This window comes from Sturnus vulgaris, chromosome Z, assembly GCF_052056855.1.
Source record: "Sturnus vulgaris isolate bStuVul1 chromosome Z, bStuVul1.hap1, whole genome shotgun sequence".
NCBI classification, from domain to species: domain Eukaryota; kingdom Metazoa; phylum Chordata; class Aves; order Passeriformes; family Sturnidae; genus Sturnus; species Sturnus vulgaris.
The window spans coordinates 27,325,615-27,339,818 of NC_142283.1; the positions used below are offsets into that span (position 1 = coordinate 27,325,615).

The window sequence follows — 14,204 nt, forward strand, 5'->3', positions numbered from 1 at the left end:
GTAGCCCAAATATGGAGTTAAACATTTCTAACTATGGACACAAAAATTGTATGTTAAAATCTTTCTATTATGAGATTCAAGTCTCTTAACATATCATTATTCCTACAAGATCCAATACGTTTTTTTTTAACAATGTGACAAATGTTTTTAAACAAGGTAACAAGGTGGCAGAACTACCACAATAATGAATGACAAATATGAGATGATCCGAAGTAACTGATGATCACTACCTGATTGAAAGCTAAGTGAAGACACATGGCTGAGATTATTCCTGTATTAAGTATGTTAGACAGATAAAGATTTCTAATACAGAAAAGAAGAAAAATATTCACGCTTTGGCAGCCTGTATTTATCTAGCAAGATTTGTAAAGAAATACATTGCTCACAGGGAATTCTTGCAGATGGTTGAACTGCCCTGTGGAATAGTTGAAAAGTCTTCTTTTTTGAATTTCAGTGTTAACTGTTTGAATATTCACCAAAAACAATATTGTTGACATGTCAGATCTACAGTTCTAGATGTGATGTGCAATTCAGAGGGCCAAATATATAAGTATTTTCTGGTGCATATTCTTATAATAGTATTCATTAAAATGCTTCAGTTCAGTGCCACAGAACTGGTCTTCCTGGCACTATTCCAAGTGCAGCTGAAATTAATTACACCACTTCCGATGAAAGGCATTGCATAGAAATAACTAAAACCTTTAAAAACTAAGTACTTCTGCTATGTTTGAATGCACAGCTGAGATGCATGGATTAGTAGCTTAGGTCCAGTGGATAGGCACACAGGGTAAGCACACAGGTAGTGTAGGCAAATAAAGTAAAGGAGAAACAGCAAAGTTTTCTAATGCACATCACAAAACAACATCAGAAAAGCAATTATGTAATGAAATCACCCTGACAGATTTCCCAATGATGTAAACCCAATAAAATAAAACACTCAAGCATCAGACCTGCAATGGGAAGTCTTTTCAGATACTGCGGTTTTTTGTGGTTGTATTATTGTCCAAATATATGTGTGTGTGTTTCTGTATATACATATATATGTATATGTAGATATATCTCAAATTTGTCTTAGTTTCAGCTAGTACAAAGTTAATTTTTATACTATCTGGGAAGGAGGCATGGCCAGACCCTTATATTATTGGATCCCATCTCACATCACTTTTGAGGGGCGAGCAAAGACACTTGCTGTCTCCTTCCAGTGGTGAGAGAAAGGGTGGAGGCAAAACAGTCCAGTATTGTCTTATTTTCCATGTAAATAATTTCAATCTTTTGCTATTAACATTGTAGCTATTACTATTTTTTTATCTCATGACTGTTTCCAGTAAATCGTTCATATCTCAACCTGTGATTTTCACATTTTTGTGACTCTAATTTTCAACTCCATCCCCAGAGAGGAAAGAGGGAGGGAAAAGGAGTGAGGAGAGGGAAGCAAGTGAGTGGCATCTGGTTTAGATGGGTCTCAGTGAGGTCACAGAATTGGGGAATACCATTCCCAAACCATGACTAAATTATATATTAAGATCTCATAAAGTCTTTAAGAACGTGGGATTCCATGTTGCATTCTCTGGATACATATCAAAAAGGCTCAAGAGGCTTATATTAATGAAATCTGTCAATAGCCTGAAGGCCACAGTATTTTTTTCAAGAAGGTGAAAATTATAAATATTTAGTATTATGATAGATATGCATCAATACAACAATGTTATCTGAGTAACATCTAGAAAAATTTAGAATCCTACTGAATTATATGTGTAACAGCTTTTTTAATATTTTTCGTTTTAGTCCACTATAAAGCAATTACTCATATGATATGCAGTGTTGCAGTTCATAAATGCTGCATCAGTTCCATGGAACTAGTCAGTTTACACAACTGAAGGTTTGGCCCTTATGGGCATGCAAGGGATTACATAAATGCATGGAAATAGATATATAGAGATACAGATATAGATGTACACAAGTTGGTCCTTGGATAATGAGAACTATAAAAATGTGTGAACATGTACATATTCAAAGACTTTTGTTTCCCTGAATTCATAGGGAAATTCTTAATTTTCTCCCAGTCTGAACTTCTTTCCAGCTAGCACTGATCCCAGAACAAGCTGAGGAGCATTGTCTTCATGGTTTATGTGGTTCCATCACTGGCTTTTGTCTTGTCTTTTACTTTTTTCCTCCCTTTAGAAGACACGCAAATCATTACAAAAGAAACGTTACATCTCTGCCTACATTTTGTGCACCCCAGGTTTCACCTAGAGCTGGCTAGATGTTCGAGTCAGTTTGCCTTTTTGCCTATACTGTTCCCATCCCCTTAGGTATGTATGTACTATCCTAGCTCATATCTCATACCAGAGGTTTCAACTATTACAATTTTTTTTATATATGTAAAAACACAACTGTTAAAAACACTACAGACAGAGAACATAATTTGTAGTATTTTAGAAAATTTTTCCTCCCTGCATTGTTTTAAATTGATATAAGTGGTTGCTTGTACGGTGCCTTTGCTCTTCAGATGTAAGGAATTCATTGCAAGTGAAAGCCAAGCCCGAGTCATTCCATATTTGTGTTTTGATTCCTAAAGTTTTCACTATATTTGCCAGATCTGGATTTTCCAGCCACGATGCAATTGGAAAAAGTTGCTTGATATTGAAATGTCCATAGAAACTGCAGGTTTCATGTATTATATAGGACTTTTTGCCCAGCCTCTTCCGTTACTCAAGAATGAAGGAACAGCCAATTCCTTAAATATATAGACTCAGTTATAACAAATTTTCCCAAACCAAACTGACATAAAAGACTCAATCTTGAGCTTTATAAAACTGTGTGATAAATCAATTTACTGTCCCCACATGATGCTGCACAGAGATAAAGTATTCATACTACTTACCAAATCTCTGCCCTGAGAGTTATTAGGCATGAAGCTTACCACTTTGGACCAGTGTTTTAATTATTAATATAATTAATCAGTTTTGAGGTAGAAATCCATATAATATAAAATTTCTTTTCAAGTCCAAATGTGCACTTTTGCACCAAATTTCAATTCAGCCAAAATGAAAGCTTGGGTCTTTTACGTAGGGAGACTTCCATCAGCAACTCAGGAGGGAGATAAAATATGCCATAGCTAGAGGTTTGGGAAGCACCAACAGATCTCTGGTTGATGGAATCTTGCTCAAGTCTATCTCCTCATGTAACACATCCACACCCATGACAGCAAACCCTTTATGCTGCAGCTTGCAATCTAGGTCAAAAGACATTACGTAATGAATACTCCTCAGTAGCACTAATTTTGATGTAACTTGTGAATCTTAAGGGTCGCATTACTTCAACTGATGCAAAATAACAAAGCCAAAAATCACTCTTTCTCAAATTCACGTGGAAAAGAAAAATTAGTAAGCAAACAAGCAAACAAACAGCTCTGATTATCCTGGTTCCCCAAGGGAGCCAGTACTTGTTTTCCTGATGCCACAGGGAAATGTGCTCATTTCAGTAACTAAAAATAGATCCAATTCCTCTTCATCATTCTTTTCCAACCTGAAGAGTTTTGTATTTTTTTCTCTTCCTTTTGGTTTTTGTTTTAAATTGTGAGAAGACTGACCTGAAATAAACCTTTTTTCTTTCTACCAGGGGAATATCTTGATGATTCCCAAGAATGCCAGTTGTGTGATATATCCTGTCAGAAATGCATTGGACCTGAGTCAGACAATTGCATCAGCTGCCCACCCACAAGGTAATTGTCTCCTAGCACAGTGCAATACAAAGATCTCACATCATCATCTGGAGAAGAGGCTGTATTATGTTTAGCAGAGACTGTGGAAGCAAGAAGTGTCTAGGGCAAAAAATCCAAGGGACTTCAGAAAACAATTTTTATGTAAACAGAATAGCTGTCTATAACAAGCAGTTAATGTTCAGCAGCATGGTTGCCAGAGATAAAGAAAAATTCCTTTTTATATATAAAATAGAATTTCTTTCATTGTCATCCTTTCTAAATCATGACTGCTGGAATTACAACTGACAATTTCCACAGTAAGAATCTAGGACATCTGTAGCTCTGCCCAGCTATGAGGATTGGCTCAAGGCCTGAGTATGGATGTTGAGGCTAATTTTGGGATATATTCATAGCACCTAAACATCATTCCCTAACTGAGGGGGGTCATGGGTTAGTCCAATATTTATAACCTGCTATGAGGATTGAACAGAACTAGAAAGATGCTTTTTCCACAGGACTTTGCAAACCAGGTTTGTGTTTAGGTCATGTCACACCTATTCCAGAAGACTACTGTTTTTGTATACCTCCTACTCATAGCTGTGTTCTCACACAAATAACTCTGGTTCTGTTGCACTGGATTGTCTTGTAGCCAGCTGACATTTCCACTGGTATGAAAACAACAAGCAAAGAAAATCTCTAAGCAATTCTGCAGTTTGCCCTGAAAATATCTATTATATGACTATGCCAATGAAAGACATACCAGGAGCAATGGAGTCCAAACAAACTCATAAGTGAGGAAACATTATTAAATTCTGGTACATCAGAAATGAGAGCAGAGGAAATCTGGGCAGAATTTTGGACTGTGGAGTGGGTTTTTCCCATTCACAATGGCATTTAAATGAGATTGTCTGTTCCTTCCTGGAACTTATATTGTAAACTTTACATGCAGATATTTACAAAGCAAAGGAACCAAGCACCATTATGCTGAACCATAAACATTACAAGGTGTTTGTAGTAATGAGGTCTCAATGATCTTTTGAAAGGATGCTGCTCTAACCACCATGATAAATTCTCTAAAAATTCTGAATTTTGGTATCTAAGGTTTCAAAAATGTTTCTGAGACCCTTCTTCACATTATGAAATCTTCTAGAAAAAGTCATATTAAATGGGACCGTCTATAGTAAAATAAATAATAATACAGGGAAGCCTTGGGCAGCAGCAAGAGTTTCTTATGAAAATGCAGGGTAGATGTAAGTTTATTTTAATAATAAAATCACTGTTAAATCATTTGATAAATGAAAATGCTGCTACCTGAGTTTTTTTGTTGTTGTTGCTTTTGGTTTTTTGTAAAGACAAAAAAAAGTTGTACTTTTTTTTATCCAGACTAACAGATTATCATAAAATTCCTTGTCCATCTGTTACGGTTTGAGCCAAGGTTAGTGACAACATCTGACCAGATGTTTCCCATTAGGGGCAGCATAACAAAGATCAAGAAAAACATACTTTGCCACTGTGAGAGCTGCTTGTAAGGACGGCTATCATTAGACCTAGCACATTGAGCTAGTTGAGCTCAGTAATATTTGCATGCCATATAAACATAGTCCAGTTACCTCTGTCATATTTCTCATTTTCTTTCAGTATAAATCTGAAAATGATCATAGCAACTGAGATTTACTAGGACATATTGCAGATATTCTCTAATGCCATTGACTGACTCCAAGAAAGCATGCACTGTCTTAATATAATGGAAAGTCCTTTGTTGTCTAGGTGTACTCAAAGTCTGTACTAACAGCCGAAATGGCACTCAACTTCTCTAGAAACTGAATTCCATGTCCTCAGTTAGGAAAGTGGTAAAGCAGTTAAGTATTGAGGATTACAGCCTTTCTTATTTTTTTAGGAAGGGAAACACTGTCAAAATCTGGTCAATATGTTTTATATTCTTTTAGTAGTCTATGAATGATGCATGAATTGATGTATTTCTATTTTTCTCCCAAGCAGATTAAAACAGTAGACATCAAGCAACAGTGAGAAATGGACCATAAATTTTTATCACATAAAATGATTCTTTAACAAAAGTTTAATTGCCCAGCAAAAGGAGATTATTTAGCAGCCAGACTCTTTCGTACTTATAGATAGATATATGCCCTGATTCCAGCCAGGATGGAGTTAATTTTTGCAGTAGACAGGTGCAGTATGGCTAGGGCTGGGAAGTTATTCTATGCTACCTGATCTTATTTCCAGAAGTGGGCGAAGGGGTCCCTTTACACTCATGGAAAGTGGCATGTTCAGGTATTGTTGGGGCAAGTGCTGCCATGTGAATCATTCTACTGTTGTACACTTTGCTATTGATATTCTTGCTGTTAATCTTAATTTTCTTTTTTCATTGCTGTTTCCAGTAAATTGTTCTTATTTCAACCCATGCTCTTTACCTTTTGTGCCTCCAATTCTCCTCCCCATCCCACCTCAGGGGACAGGGATGGGAGAGTGAGTAAGAAGCATCTAAACCAAAACAGCCTTGTTTGGCACCCAGTGTGGGGCATGAAGGGTTGAGGTAACAACAGACCTGAGCATTTGTGTAATTTGTGGGTGTGGTACCTTACCTTAAATGTGCTTCCATAGGTGCTCTATATGCACCTCACAATGTGTTGTTTCAGACCAGGGAAGAGGATCAGGATTGCTGTCTTGCTGTATTGACTGATAGCAGCTTATGACGTAGCAAGATAAAGGAAGTGAGAGTTATCTGGGATGTGTATCAAATGTTGTTCTTCTACCCTTATCTCAGGCACTACTTTTGAGAATCTATTGATAATCATACCCATCATACTTGTTCTGTGGGAGAGCAGGAGTGGACGATTTTCCCTGTCTTATCACCTCCCTTTTCTCCTTTAGACAGCTTGTGAGAATTTTTTTAATTCCTTTGGATGTTAAGGAATGCATGTTCTTATTGCTATGTCTGGTATGTCTCCTCAGTATGGTGTACACCATATTTAGGGTCAAGAAAGAAATTTCCAGGAAGGTCATTCAAAGATCTGCCTGAGTATGGGTAGATTTGAGTGACATGGAATATGGGAGAAAATGGCACTGTCTGGGGGGAAGTTCTCTGTTCCAATGGTTTGGAAGTTCACCCCTGAATGACTGCAGGACCATAATAAAGTGACAGAATATTTGCAAGGAAAATTCCACAGCAACTCCATAGACAAGTAATTTATTGCAATGTGCTGGACCCTGGCTAGTCTTTAATGGACACAGGTCAACACTGGACAGTGCCCTCAGGGAAAGGAGGAGGAATCAGACCAACAGGCACCATGGCCACTCAAATTGCAGGTGAAACAGAGGAACAACACATGCAGGTAGCAGCTGCCCCTACACTATATAGAAGTAGAAATCCAAGACCAATTCAGTTTGCTTAGTGATGAATAAAGAGGAAGCAGGGCCTTGTGGAAAGATTGTCCAAGACTTTGGACAGATTTTAAAGTCTCAAGAAAGTTAGAGAGTCCCATGCCCCACCAATACAAACCAGTCTCTGGTATTGGGAGCAAATGCCCCACTGCATGGAAGGGACAGTACACAACAAGGTAACCTGTGTTTTTTCCTGTGACTACAGAGAAGATATGGGGAAGTGGGATGCAAAACCCACCTCTGCCCTGGCAACATGGGTACCTGAGCTGAGAGGAAGAACAACCACCACAGGAAATTCTTTAAGGAAATATACCACTCCAGTTTCCACTGGCAAGCGCTCAGACAGAACAGGAGAACTGATGTTACTTCCAAACCTCTTGAAAGGATCTCCAGTTCGTATTTACAAGAAATAGCAATGAGTACCATGACCAGAGCTAGAGAGGCTGTGCCTCCAGCTAAGTGGAGGAGAGGGACAATCAGATCCAATCAGATCAGGGACTGTGTGGATCCAATGGCTTGGCACATCAGACCCACAAGAACCTAAGTCTTTAGCTGACACAGGTGCACAGTGTACCTTGTCATCAAGGTGTGTGGGGGCAGAATCCATCTCTGTTTCTGAGGTGACAGGGGGAACTGGACAGCTGACTGTACTGGAAATGAATGGCAGAAACACGCCATTGTGACTGGCCCAGAGGCCCTGTGCATCCTTGGCAGAGGTTACCTCAGGAGAGGGTATTTCAAGGATCCAAAAGGGGATTATTGGGGTTTTGGGAGACCTGTAGAGACAGAGGAAATTAAACAGCTGAATACCTTGCCTGGTCTCTCAGTGGACCCTTCTGCTGTGGGACTGCTGAAGATAACACCATGTCAGCCAGGACTCAGTGACCCCTATCCATGAGATGGATCCTGAACTGGAAAGCCACTGAATGGCCAGCAAGACCCTCTCAATGTTTAGTGGTCCCATATGGCCAGTGTGTAAATCCACTGGAGACTGACAGTGGACTACTGTGGTCTGAAGGAAGTCACATCACCACTGAATGCTGCTGTACCAGACATGGTGAACTTCAGTATGAGCTGGAGTCCAAGGCAGCAAAGCAGTGCCACATCATTATTACAAATGTGGTTCTCTCCTTTCCTTCAGCAGCAGAGTGCAGGCCGCTGGAGGGGCGTGCAGTACACCTGGAGTTGCCTGCCCCAAGGGTGGAAACACAGCCACACTGTTTGCCATGGACTGACCAAAACTGCAGTAGAAAAGGCAGAGACTTCACAACACTCAAAATACATTGATAACATCATTGTATGGGGAAACATAGCAGAAAACTTGGAGAACTGAGAGAAGATATTTCAGATCATCCCAAAGGTTTTACCATAAAACAAACTAAGGCAAAGGGAAGTCCCAGGAAATTCAGTTTTTAGGAGAAAAATGACAAGAGGTCATTGTCAGGTTTAAATGGATGTGGTCAACAAAATAGCAGCTATGTCCACACCAAACAGCAAGAAAATGAGCCTTCCCTAATTGCTGTGGGATTTTGGAGTACGCATATTCCAGATTACAGTCAGATTGTAATCTCTATCATGCAACAGGAAAGAAGAATGATTTTTAGAGGGGTCTTGAACAGCTACCAGCATTTGAGCAAACTAAACATGTAGTAGCCCCTGGGCCAGTCAGGACAGGACAGGTTGTAAAAAATGTGCTCCACACTGCAGCCAGGGAGAATGGAGTCTCTGGCAAACACCTTCAAGGGAGAGTGGAGGACAACCACTGGAGTTCTGGAGTCAGGGACACAACAGATCTGAAGCCTGCTACACCCCAACTGAAAAGGACATACTGACTGCTTATATTAGGGGTTCAAGCTGTTTCAGAATGGGCTGGCATGGAAGCACAGCTCCTCTTGGCACTCTGACTGTCAGCAAATGGCTGGATGTTCAAGGAGAAAGTCCCTTCCACACATCATCCACTGACGCTATATGGAATAAGTGGATTGCACTCATCACACAGTGGGCTCAAACAGGAAACTACAATTGTCCAGGGATTGTGGAAGACATCATGAAATGGCCCAAAGGTGAAAATTTCATCATCATCATGAGAGGAGGAGAAAGTGACAGGCTGAAAACATCCCTCCACATAATTGACTTAAAGAAAATGAGAAGTAATATACTCTCTCAGCTGATGGATACTGTAGGGATACATTGAAAATGGAAAGCTGTAGGGAGTTCTACACAGTAAGACACAGAAGATATTGAGGTGGATCATGCCAAATTGCAGAGTTGAAAGCAATTCAGCTGACTTTAGATATCATTGAATGAGAGAAATGGCCAGCATTTTCTCTATCTTTGCACTGATTCAATGAACAATAGCAAACTGTCTATGGTTGGAGGTGGTTGGACCAATGGAAAAGACTGGTTGACAGCACCAAAGCAAAAAAAAAAAGCAAAGACATGTGGTTAATTAACACCTGAGGTCCTGCCAGCGGAGCTCATCCTGCCCAAACAAAACCCCATCTACTGTAGAAGGGGATAAAATCTCTGTGGTGCATATTAGGAGTGTTATGGAAGATAGATTGAATTAGTCCTGCCTCAAGCAAAGGTAAACCTATCCATGGGACCTGGTGGACCTGGTGGGTAAACAGAGAGCCAGGGAAACATGATGCGTTACTCAAGGGGATTTGATTTTTTGTGTACGAACAATCTGTAATGTTGAATTGTATAATATTTGTTGCTGAATGACACTACATACACACACAGTATTCCATAACTGCCACGGACAATAGCCAGTCCAGGTACACAAGTTGTGAGATCCTGATGCAGCAACCAGCTGACACACACCAGCTCTCCTGCCCTGGAAGATATCTTGGATGGGCAGAACCCATCGTCTTGGACTAAATGAATGTAACAGGCATCTTGGTGGAACAGCTGTTGACTATGGAAATTATACCTGTGCTCATGTGTGTATACATACTTATGTGTGGTGTATAACTGGAAGGTGTGGGATCTGGGCATGGCACAGATGATATAGAGATGAATCACGTCCTGGTTCCAGCCAGGATAGAATTAATTTCTGCAGTAATTAACTGCATTAATTAATTAAATTGCAGTAATTAATTAAGGAGAGGTAGGGCTAGGATTTTGGAGTTATTGTATACTACTGCACTGTTAGTTCCAGGGGTGTGGGAAGGGGTTCCTTTCCACGCTTGGTGCAGTCAGGTGTTGTCAGGGGTTCCCTGCAGTATGGTTGTGAGCACTGGCATGAGAATTGTTCAGCTGTTGCACGCTTTGTAATTGATACTGCTGTTGTTACTGTTAATTTTCTTATTTCTTTGCTGTTTCCAGTAAACTGATCTTATCTCAACCTGTGACCTTTACCTTTTGTAAATCCAATTCTCCTCTCCATCCCCAGCAGAGGAGGGGGAGGAAGGACAGGCAGTTGAGAATGGTTTGGAGTATTTCAGTGGGAAAACTAAATTGGTAAATACCATTCCTAACTCACGACAACATGCAAGTCTAAAAATACAGCTCCAAAAGGCCAATATTCAGAGAGATATTTGACTTCATGTACAAGGTCATATTGCTGAAGTCATAGTACTTTTAAAGTCTTTAAAATAAAACAAATGGGTTATTCCTTCACGGAGAAATACCAAGTATTGCTTTCCTTTTAGCAGACACATGGGACCACTGAGATTGTGATATAAGGACATCTAGATCAAGGACCAAAAGGTGATTTTTCTCAGAAAAATATTTCAGAGAAAAATCATCTTTGAAGTCTAAGAATCACATTCAAAACACTTTTCATATAGAAAATACTATTAATAGGATCAGGAAAACGAAGTCTTGAAGTTCAAAGGCTTGTAAATAGAATGAGAGAAGAATTTATTGAGTTTCTTCTCAGTTTCCTTTAGATTTAAAGAACAAGTACTAGCTAAATTTGTAATTATGCTCTGCCTTCTTTAAAAGATTCTTTGATGATGGCTGCTGTGTTAAGCAATGCCCCAGAGGAAAGTTTGAATTCAAACAACAATGTCACTTGTGCCATCACACCTGCCTGGACTGCAATGGTAGTGAACCTAACAAATGCACCACTTGTGGAACAGGTAAGTAAGATTTTCTTTTGCCAGCTTTTTCCCCTCTCTTGGCCTCCAAATTCCCTTTTCCCTCAGCTCTCAGGACCAGTTGTTAGATCCAATAAAATGTGTACTGCTTTTACTACCAATCTGCATCACAATCTTCTTGTGACTCTGAAGGGAATTAGAACTCAATTTTTTTTAATGTACAAGAAAACACAACTCTGTGTTGTCCTTTCCCCTGGTGTTTTTTTCAATAGGAGCTATGTTAACAGAAGCAGAAACAAACAAGAAAAATAAAAAACACAAACAAACAAACAAACAAACAAACAAAACAAAAAAAAAAAAAAAAACAAAAAAAAACAAAAAAAAAAGAGGGAGCGGACAGAAACCTACATAACCTACATAACCTACAGCCTGTTTCTGGAAAAGAAAGCTTCATACATGCTTCCCCCACCCACTGCACAGGATGTGCTATACTGAAATGGAGCCAGTTTGCTCAAGCAGGCAGAGAGCCAGGCTGCTTTCCTAAGCATCTCTCTGGGAAAGGCTAAGAAACAAGCACGGTGGGTTCCGTTGGAGATTGCTGTGTCCCTACAGCTGAACAAAGAGGGTTTGCAAGGAGAAGCTTATCACCAGCACACATTTTTAAAGATCTTAGGTTGAGAGGAAGGCTAATGTAGACAAATTTGAGGATATTCCAAAAAGCCACTCTTCTCCTTTTGAAATTTTGTGTTAAAAATTATTTCCTATTGACTCTCTAACATCTGATGAGCAAAAAAAACCTGAGGCCATTATCGGAAAGTATGTGCAACTAGTCTGAACTGTCCTTGGAAATCAGTATTTAAGATGTAATTTATAATAAAGAGTAATTTTTATGCACTGTCTTCTGAGGGTTCACAATGGTACTTGCAGCAGTTTCATTTTAGCTGCTACTTCCATTTCAGTCCTAATCAACAATGGCATGAACTTTATTTAGTAATAAATGTCTAGACTACAAGCAAACACTAGTATAGCTGCATTAATTAGTTGTACCAACGATGAGATTGACTTTCTTACTTTAGGAAATGTGACTCACTAGATGAAGTTTTTGAATGGTATTTCAAGTCTAATGAGAGAGCAAGTTTGTATAATTGTTCCCCAAAGTCTCTCTCTTATGGAGGACAGCAAGATATAGTTCTGTATTTCTGTGAATCAAGAAATTAAGACACTGATGAGACTAACATGCTTAGGAGGCAGGAAAATTAAAGATTTGTGCATGAAAAGTAAAATAAATAAAATCTAACTTCTGCTATGGTGCAGCGTTATTGCCTATTATAGCTGCTTTCTCTGCATTTTCAAAACTAAATTCTGGTAAGCAAATTCTTGCTCTGCAGTTAAGGCAATGAAATACACTTAGCACAGTTATATGTGTAATTTATACTGTAGGGTAACTGATTAGAAAACTCCTCATGCTGCAGCACACGGCACATTAAGTTACTTGTGTTTTCACAGGCTTGACTCAGAAGGATTTGGAGCAGGGGACCTCCCAGTTCTCATGCATTAGAGAATGCTTGTGCTGTAATAGTTAATAGCCACACATCTGCTATTTAAATTCAAATCTAGATTATTCTACGAAAATAAGGATTACAGTTTAATCTTCTAGGGACACAGATTGACTCTTTCCAAACATGAAGTGTGCCACTTTGCTTTCCTAATAATAAGTGTACATTTGTGTGCACAATGCATTACAAATACTTGCTTGTCCTCTGCAAGAGAACTCAGTGATGGAAAAATCTTGATTTTTTTATTAGATTGATGGATGTAAAGAGGAATTGTTCACTAGCATGACATTTTATATGCCATAAATCTCCAAGAATGTGAGAAGTTTGTGGTCCTGAAACTTTTCTGCATCTCAGCTGTGTAAAACTGTAAAATCCAGCAGTCATTGTCTCTACTGCAGCACTGGAACTGGAACTTCATAATGCTCCTTCTTACACCCCTAATGCTCTTTATGCCTGACAACTTTTTTCCATTTGTTTGCCACACAGACAGAAGAGGGATGGAACGTTTCCTGTATCATGGGGAGTGCAGAGATCACTGTCCTCCAGGTCACTACCACTTGAACCACACCTGTGTGCCTTGCCCTGACCACTGTAAGGTGTGCCTGAACTCCAGCCATTGCAAAAGATGTTTCAGAGGCTACTACCTTACTCAAAATGTGTGTCAGAAGCACAGCTGTAGAGAAGGTAAGCCTTCAGTAGGAAATAACTAATACTGTATTCAATTTGTTACAGAAATCTGCTTACGCATATCAAAAAATGTTTTGAAATACAGTCACACCTGACCCTGAGGTCCTTAAGTTCCAGCTCTGATCCTCTTCTAGTATCATGTTATTGTAAAGTAAGAGTATTTTCCTCAAATTGAGTGGGTTATGCAAAACAAATGAGAAAACAACTTCCCATGAGTCTTTCTCCTTTATTGATGTCCTGGGGTACAATGCAAAAATGTGTATCCTATCACCATCTGTTGAAATGTGGGAGGGGTGATGATCCTTATCTCTGTGGGAGAGATCCTCTGCTGGTGTGCCATCTGATAAAATCAGGGGGATTATCATCATCATCTTTTCACAACCCATCCTTCCTCCAGAAGATATCTTCTGTTAATGGGCCATTCAGTCCTATTGTGTGACTGATAAGATTACATCATCCCATTGGGAGATGCTCCAGCCAGGGGCAGGAGCCAAGCCTTTCCTGCCTAGATAAAAAACTGGGGTTTGGAACGTGAAGGCAGACCTTTCTACTGGATCCCAGAGGGAAGTTGGACCTTTTCCACATCATCGCTGGACTTTCAGAGGAAAACTGCACCTTCTACAGGAGCACTGCTTCAACTGAACCACATCTGTCATCCAGGAGGACTGCAGCCACCATTTAATGGGACTGCTACCAGCACCCTGACTGACAGGGTGTCAGGTTGTATTCTGACTCTGTCAGTGTTTTTCTTTTGTATTATTGCATGTATTTTATTTTTTCTCTTTTTTCCTATTAAATTGTATTAGTGACTGG

The 14,204-nt window shown here is 39.4% G+C and overlaps 1 protein-coding gene across 1 annotated transcript in view; it reads left to right on the top strand.

Moving 5' to 3' along the window:
• The window catches only part of PCSK5 (proprotein convertase subtilisin/kexin type 5), a 245,934-nt gene that overhangs the window by 190,214 nt on the left and 41,516 nt on the right, over positions 1-14,204 (top strand). The window contains exons 21-23 of the mRNA XM_088156601.1: positions 3,622-3,724; positions 11,054-11,190; positions 13,191-13,388. Coding sequence (XP_088012727.1) covers positions 3,622-3,724; positions 11,054-11,190; positions 13,191-13,388 — 438 coding nt within the window. The remainder of the gene's footprint in view (positions 1-3,621; positions 3,725-11,053; positions 11,191-13,190; positions 13,389-14,204) is intronic.